This window comes from Triticum urartu, chromosome 2A, assembly GCF_056163025.1.
Source record: "Triticum urartu cultivar PI428250 chromosome 2A, HENAU_Tu73, whole genome shotgun sequence".
In the NCBI taxonomy this organism is placed as follows: Eukaryota; Viridiplantae; Streptophyta; class Magnoliopsida; order Poales; family Poaceae; genus Triticum; species Triticum urartu.
The window spans coordinates 530,552,733-530,561,403 of NC_141874.1; the positions used below are offsets into that span (position 1 = coordinate 530,552,733).

The 8,671-nt window shown below is 52.2% G+C and overlaps 1 protein-coding gene across 1 annotated transcript; it reads right to left on the minus strand.

The window, feature by feature from the left end:
- Nucleotides 1-217: 217 nt before the first annotated feature.
- Nucleotides 218-502, minus strand: LOC125536954 (flavonoid 3',5'-hydroxylase-like). The gene has a single exon (XM_087539928.1). It carries the CDS (start codon nt 500-502, stop codon nt 218-220), a length of 285 nt encoding a protein of 94 aa, XP_087396054.1.
- Nucleotides 503-8,671: the final 8,169 nt, after the last annotated feature.

Consider the following 8,671-nt stretch of genomic DNA (forward strand, 5'->3'; position numbering starts at 1 on the left):
TGACCAGAGCCAGGGCAGTACCCTTTATCGACAAGGAACCCAGAGACGCCATGGAAGCTCCTCTGTCGTGGGTCTGATCTGGCCATCCCGCCCCAGTCGTCGGGCCGCTCCGGATCCGGCCAGCAGCCTCTTCTCCGACCCGATTCGGACGGCCCCGCACACAGCCTCCGCCACCAGCGGCATGTCCCCCCCATAGGTCCGGCCAATCACGCGCCGCTCACCCTCGCTTCGCCTCTGCTCGCGGCTCCAGTTGACCGCCTCGCCCCGGCCTGCTCCAGGCCACCAACCGGAGCCTGTCCACGAAGTCCAGCCGGCCCTCCTCCCAGGCGTGCTCCTCGGCCATTGCCGGGTGCTCCACCAGCAGCTTTGTGATGAGCACGTCGAACTGGCGGTGCACCCGGCGCAGCTTGGCCTGCACTCCCTGCAGGTCTAGCCACGACAGCGCCGACACGAGGTCGCTGATGTTGAACTGCCCCGTGCCGGTCAGGAGCGACACGGTCATCTCCTTGTAGCTACTGGACTCGTCCTCGTTCCTGACCGCAGCTCTTGGGCCGGTGGCCCCCCTCTCTTCCTCTCGCCAAGGCAACTACGACCACTCTATCTTAGGGAGATCGATGGGTTGGGTTTCTTCCGTTCCTTTTTCTTCTCTCCTTTCTCACTTGGGAGTTTATTCCTCCTCATTCCGTTTCCTTTTCTTTGCTTCCTCTTGCCCATTACAGAGGAAATTTTGTTCCTTTCCTTTCTCCTCAGAAGAAATTTGTTCCATTCCCTTCTCCTCTAGAGGAAATTCGTTTGGTTCCCTTTGCTGACTGGACAATAGGATTGCGGGTCGATTATCAGTAAAGTCAGGGTGTTTTCTGTAAAAGTGGATGACGAACCACCAGAAGCAGTAGCTGCTTTAGTATTAGGGAAAGATAATACAATGGAATTGTACAGGGGATAATTATTTTTATTGAAAAATTTTTGTAATAAAGATTCACAAAGTTTTCGTGAGCATGAACAAAGTTTAAGGCTAGCTCTCACTTCAACAATGCTTGTCTCTCTCATTTTCACTTTCTTTTTTGAAAAAGTTTTGGGTTCCCCTCTTTATTTTTGTTGTTTTTAAACTATATATTAAAGCACTCAACAGAAACAAATGACAAATGACTCTCTAAAACTTTCGGGTTGTCTCCCTGGCAGCGCTTTCTTTAAAGCCATTAAGCTAGGCATATAGTGCTCAAGTAGTGAATCCACCCGGATCCCAAGGTATATCAAAGCCAATTTTAATTAGCAATGATTTGTAATTTAGTAGTGAGCACAAAGCAACATATATCATGTAATGACGAAGTCTAACTCTCTTCCTGTGCATCGGCATGTCATAAAATAACAATTCATGAACACATAGTAAAGGCCAATGCATAGTATAAACAGTTTCTTGCAATTTTATCGTGTGCGAAACATAGAGAGGTGGAGATATAGTTCCTCTCTCATAATAATTGCAAGTAGGATCAGCAAGCACATGCATATTATACTCATCAAAATCATCATGTGTAGTAGTAAAAGGCAACCTATCAATATAATCCTTAATAAGCACAAACATCTCCGATATAGTGTAGTTTGGGGAATTCAAAAAGACAATAGGACTATCATGTGTGGGTGCAATAGCAACAATTTCATGTTTAACTATAGCAAGTTCATCTACATAAGGATAATTCATATTGGCATCTTGATCACAATCATAGCAAGCATCATCAAAAAGGGATATTTCAAAAGAATCAATGGGATCATAGCAATTATCATAGCATTCATCCTTCGGTAAGCACGAAGGGAAATTAAACAATGTATGAGTTGAAGAGTTACTCTCATTAGAAGGTGGGCATAGGTTATCAATCCGCTCTTCCTCCTTTTGTTCTTCGCTCTCTGTGATGGCCTGGCTTATTAGGGATGATAGATTACTCATATCAATAAGGAATTCCTTCTTTTTCGGGAGCCCATTTGGACAGAGCTTCAAAGTTAAGCGTGCTCAGCTTGGAGTAGTGTCAGGATGGGTGGCCGGCCGGGAAGTTGCTCCCGAGTGCGCACGAGTGAGGACAAAGTGCGCAGAAAAGACTAGTATTGACCTGTGGGGCCAGTCTAGATCCCGCCAGGAGTAACGACCACCGGCGGGTGTGTCCGGAGCGTTACAAGTTGGTATCAGAGTTGATCCTCGCGGTTACATGGATGTTTGCGGACAGGTGCGCGGTCATGTTGTTCATGACGTTTATGACCCGTCGTGGCACACGACATGGTACATGTACCAGACTGGATGCACAGACGTATGTGCCAAGAGGGAACGTTCCTGTGGCCCGACGAGGACGTCGGTTCCTCTGAGTGGGGGTGTATGTGATGACCTGACTTATTAGGGATGATAGACTACTCATATCATTAAGGAATTTCTTATTTTCTGGGAGCCCATTCAGACGGAACTTCAAAGTTAAGCGTTCTCAGCTTGGAGTAGTGTCAGGATGGGTGATCGACCGGGAAGTTGCTCACGGGTGCGCACGAGTGACGACAAAGTGCGCAGAAAAGACTAGTATTGATCTGTGGGGCCAGTCTAGATCCCGCCAGGAGTAACGACCACCGGCGGGTGTGTCCGAGGCATTACACTCTCCTCCTCATCTTTTTCATCCAATGAGCTCATAGTTTCATCATTTTCTTCTTCCATAGATTCCTGTAAAATATTAGTCTCTTCTGGGACAGCGGAGACTTTCTCAATAAACGCATCAATATCGGAATTGTATTCATAATTCTCATAACAACATTTAAGGATAGCTAAATTTTCAGGTCTGTAAACAGCATCATAAAGATTTTCATATTCTTTGAACGTAGATTGAATTTCATAAGCACCCATAAAAGCAACAAATTCTTCTATTTGTTCCACATCATAGTAGTCATATATACCTCTAGCATAAGAAGCCAAGGTTTCATTATCATTAAATTTGCATGAAAAGGGAAGGTGTGGAGACTTCATCCTAGAGCAACAAGTATAATCATATCCCAAGCATAGTTGCCTAGCATACTACTTCAACATATAAATTTGATCCCATAATAGTTTCTCTTTTTGAGTCAAGCGATAATCCCTAAAGTATTCACATTGATCCAACGTGTCTCCCATTACCAAATTGAATGGGGTTTTCTCTGGATTATCAAAGTAGTACATAATATCTGTCACATAATGAGCATCAAGGGTTTTAGGAGGTTCCTCATCTCCATGAGCAGCAAGTACACCTAATTTTTTTGGTATTTCGTGTTCCATATCCATAAGTAAAGATAAAGAACAACTAAGACCAGAAAATAAAAATTACTTAGTGATAAAGCAAACAAGCACATACGAGAATATTCACCCCACGCTATTGCTCCCCAGCAACGGCGCCAGAAAAAGGTCTTGATAACCCACAAGTATAGGGGATCGCAAACAGTTTTCGTTAAGTAAGAATGTCGAACCCAACGAGGAGCTAAAGGTAGAATAAATATTCCCTCAAGTTCTATCGACCATCGATACAACTCTACGCAAGCTTGACGTTCTCTTTACCTAGAACAAGTATGAAACCTGAAGTACTTTGTAGGTGTTTTTGGATAGGTTTGCAAGATAATAAAGAACAAGTAAATAAAAAGTAGGGGCTGTTTAGATAAAGACACAACTATGTTAGTTTTAGTAGAGAGCTTGTTGTTACGAGAAAGTTATTTGTCCCTAGGCAATCGATAATTGAACCGGTAATCATTATTGAAATTTTATTTGAGGGAGAGGCATAAGATAACATACTTTCTCTACTTGGATCATATGCACTTATGATTGGAACTCTAGCAAGCTTCCACATCTACTAAAGATCATTAAGGTAAAGCCCAACCATAGCATTAAAGTATCAAGATCTCTTTATCCCATACGCAAACAACCTACTTACTCGGGTTTGTGTTTCAGTCACTCACGCAACCCACTATAAGCAAATCATGAACGTATTGCAACACCCTATGGCGGGGATCCCTCACGCTTGCGCGACACAGAGAGCACCATGGGACAGCACCAATAATAAAACACGCAACTCAAACCAATCACGATCATCAAATAACCCATAGGACAAAACGGATCTACTCAAACATCATAGGATAGCCATACATCATTGGGAAATAAATATAGCGTTGAGCACCATGTTTAAGTAGAGATTACAACGGGTAAGAAAGAGGTTACACCGCTGCATAGAGGGGGGAGGAGTTGGTGATGATGGCGGTGAAGTTGTTGGTGAAGATTGCGGTGATGATGACGGCCCCTGGTGGCACTCCGGTGCCACCGGAAGCGAGGGGGAGAGAGCCCCCCTCCTTCTTCTTCTTCCTTGACCTCCTCCCTAGATGGGAGAAGGGTTTAACACAATCTCTATCCGTATATTAGATGTCTTGCAGAGAAAGAAGGGCATCAACCGCCGTATGGGGTGGCCACAAGGGTCAGGGGCGTGCCCAGGGGGGTGGGATGCGCCCCCTACCTCGTGCCTACCTCGGGCACCATCTCGCGTGGATTTTTCTTCCCAAAAATCATATATATTCCAAAAAATATCTCCGTCAGTTTTTACCCAGCTTGGACTCCATTTGATATGGATATTCTGCGAAACAAAAAACATGCAACAAACAGGAACTGGCACTAGGCACTGGATCAATATGTTAGTCCCAAAAATAGTATAAAAAGTTGCCAAAAGTATATGAAAGTTGTAGAATATTCGCATGGAACAACCAAAAATTATAGATACGATGAAGACGTATCAATGTCCTCTTGCGGGGCCGCCGTCATCTACAAACAGAAGGGCGGGGACTGCCCCAAAATGCTGCTAGAGGATTATGCCAAGAAATGATAGAACTCCTTCTTTTGCGTCTGCTACCTTGGCATGCACCGCATCAACCTGCCGCCCTTCGTCGACGTGACGCCGCAGGGGAAGCAGAACTGGAACTACTTCCCCAGGCACCCATTGCATGAGGTGCTCAGCTTGTGCTAGCGGGTTACGTGGATGAAGGAGCGGGAGGGGCTCACCGGCGCCGACCTTATCGCCGCCTTCATCAAGTGTCGGGTGCTACCGCCGCAGCAGCGCACCCACATCATCGGTCTGATGACCGGTCTTCAGGACCCCAACCAGATGTTGAACCTGTGCCTCGGAGCGGACCAGGTCACCCGTTGGGTCAACGACATCTCCAAGGCCGGGTTGAAGGAGGATTGGGAGTTCGGGAAGCCCCCGTACAGCCAGGCCAACCCGGCACCGACGGTGAGTCCTTGGTCTCTGTATTTTGCCGCCGCCCATCTTCCTGTTCATCCCGACGTGACACGGGAGGTGCTCCTGAATGCCATCTGGCACCCATATGACCGGGCGCCGATGTAGGTGGTGTGGGCCGGCTCGGAGGAGCCCGTGGCCAAAGGGGAGGAGGCGGACGCCGACACCGGCGCGGGGCGCACGGCGGGTAAGATTCTACGTTCTTTATCTCTTGAGACGTCGGTGGCGAGGCGGCGTGAGGATTTTTGACATGATTTGTTGGCGCAGTGGCACCGAGTGGAGGTGGCAGCAACGCGGCTAGAGCCGGGTCATCTTGGGGGACGGCGGCGGCAAGTTGGCAGCACGGGAAGGGCGACGTGGCCCCCCGAGGTCCGGCCATGAAGCGCGCGGTGGACCAAGCGGCTGCGACGAAGCCGCCCGCCAAGAGGAAGAGTCGCGCTCCGTAGGCGACACCAGCAAGACCCACCGTCTCGCTATTGCCGGGTGAGTTCTCTTTCAGTTGAATTTGAGTCGCTGAGTGGCTTCCCTTAGTTCTTGCTTGTTTACTCCGTCGAGCCTTGGGTCGCCGATCTCGCTGGCGCTGGAGGCGGCAGATGCCGCGTCTAGCGGGGGCACCGTGTTCCGGAAGACCTAGACCAACGCCATCGATCGGGACGAGGGGATGGTCGACCCGGACCTAGGCCAGGACCCGGTCGACACCGAGTGTCTGGCCTGGCGGGACTGGAACAGGGACCAGGTCGTGGGGGTTAACGACGACACCCCACACGGACCAACGTGGCCGAGTGGGAGGAGGTCGAGGAAGGGGAGGCGACACCGTCTTGGAGGAGGCGTTGCGGACGGTGCCGGAGGGAGCGCCTCGGGCGCCGCCTGTCGTGGTGCCACAGGCGACTCCGGCCGCCGTGCCGGAGAGAATGCTGGAGAGGGCGCCGGCCGTGGAGGAGGCGGTCAGCGGCGAGTACGCCCTGGTACCCAGGCCAAGGAGTCGTCGGGCCACAGCCGGCTCGGGCTAGGCTCAACGAGGTCTTCTTCGGACCCTTGACCCAGGAGGCGGCGGCGATGGCCGTCGTGAGCAAGCGCCTTCGAGGGTGCACACACAGGATCCAGGCCTTCGCCAAGGCCGAGGTGGAGCAGACACCGGAGCTAGAGCATGCCATGTTTGTAAGCTCTTCCTTTCTCTTCTATCTTTCTTCTTGCTGCTTCTTTTAGTGGGGGCGCGCTAGCACACCCACTGGGTGTAGCCCCCGACATTCAGGCCAACTATGTAGTAGTTGGGTCAAATCTTAAACTGCTATCTTGTGCTTATCATTGCTCCTTGCGACAACTAGACTCTTATCGGGTCGGTGTCTTCAACCGGCTCCTAGAGAAGCACCGGCAGCTCAAGGAGCAGCTCGCTGCCAAGGACGAGGCGCTCCGCGTCGCCACATGTATCTTTTCTTGCGTGCTCTTCTTAGTGGGGGCGCGCTAGTGCACCCACTGGGTGTAGCCCCCAAGATTCGGGCCAACTACATAGTAGCTGGGTCGAATCTTAAAGTAATCCTTTGTTTCTGAATCCTTGTCGTGCGGCCTCTGCAGCTGAGGTGTCCTCCTGGCGAACCCAGCTGATCCAAGGCGGCTATCAGTACGACTGGGTCATTGCTGACATTTGTCGGCTTCGATCCGAGGTGGCGGAGGCAGCAGGGACCCGGCGGGCGCTTGACGAATCCGACCGGCTACAGGAGTAGCTGGTGGGCGACAAGAGCCGGCTCGAGGCCAAGGTGGACCGCCTCAAGGAGGAGGCGGCTAAGGCCATGGAGGCCCAGCAAGCCCTTGCCGAGACCGGCCAGCAATGCGACAAGATGGCCAACGACAAGGGCCTGCTTCAGGCCGATGTGGAGCACCTGAAGGCGGAGGGGACCAAGATGGGGGGGCACCAGGCGGAACTCCACCGCTGCAAGGATTACGAGAAGGCGGCTGAGGCCAAGGACGTCGAGCTGAAGGCGGCACTCGCCAAGGTCACCGACCTGGAGAAGACGCTTCAGGAGCGTGACCATGCCATTGCCAGGGAGCAGCGCGGTACGTTGCTTGAGGCGCAGCACGTGGACGAGTCCTTCGCCAGTAAGTGCTTTCTTTGGATTTTGCCGGGTTGGGAAGCCAGCTTTCCTTCCCTTGGTTATTGATTTGTCTTGCTCTTCTTTTTGGTAGGGAACTTCCCGGAGATGCGCAGGGTGGCGGAGGAGGTCGTCCGTTTCTAGCGAGATCCACAGGGAGTCATGGGCTCCGGGACTGATCCGCGGGTTGCGTGGACCTTCCCGGAGATCGTGACCGCCGCTGAAGCTCGATTGCGAGTCTTAGGTGAGTAGATGGGGCGGCTCTCCGAGGCCGGCACGGCGATGACGGTGGCCCTCTGGCCTAGCGCTGTTGCACCGAACAGCTTCACGCGGCTAGCGCGGTGGTTGGAGGCAGGCCCGGAGCAGCTCCACGCGTGGCATGTCTCCGCCGCCCGCGCCGGCGAAGAGATGGCGCTCAGGTTTGTGATGTCTTGGCATCCGGATCTAGCGCTGGATATGTTGATGGGGCAGCGAGCCGGCAGAGAGAGCCAGCTACAGGCGGAGGCCGGACGGATCGCCGCTCGGGCCAACTACATCGACGGGTTGGCCATCCACGATGAGTTCCACCCAGAGCGGACAGACGATGGCGGAGTCATTCCTGCTGTCGACTACGACCTGCTTCTGGACGACCCGAAGGGCAGCTCCGAGGAGGCGGGCGTCTATGGCCATGGGGACGCCGAGGAGGGAGATACCGGCACCTCGGTGAACCCGGAGACCACCAAGAGGGAGCCGGCAGCCGCGCGGCCTGGTGCTGGAGATGCCTATGGCTGGCGCTATCATGTTTTATCTTAGTAAAAATTTCTGTTAGGTAGCAGGTCCACCCACCCACGGGGGGTATTTGGGTGTAGTGTAATGAACTCCGGCCTTGGGCCTGTTAAATTTGTGATGTAAATAGTTTGTGAGTGTTTGCACTTCTACTTTCTATCTTCTAAGCCGTTTTCCTTCTTGCCTGCCTTCTTGGGCCTCCCCCCATTTTCCTGCTTGCCTCCCTTCTTGGGCCTCCCCCCTCGCGAGTCGAACGGCCGGGCTCCGGTCCGTGACAAGGAGTTTGGCCCTTGAGAGAGGTGCGCGGTACTTAGGCTTTTCGAACGTTGAGCGCGAGCAAAACACCGACTGGACTGGCTGGCGGCAGCCCGGCGAAGCCGGTTGGTGAGCAGCTGGTCGTGCGACAGCTTATGGTGACGGGGCCGGGTTGGGCAATCCGGTGGGTCCAACTTAATATTCGTAGCGTGCTGGTGCTTTGGCCCCTTTTTCTTGCCAGCCGACAGCCGAAGTTAAGTGGCGTAGGGCGAAGTGGAGGGCCGTGGCGACATGAAC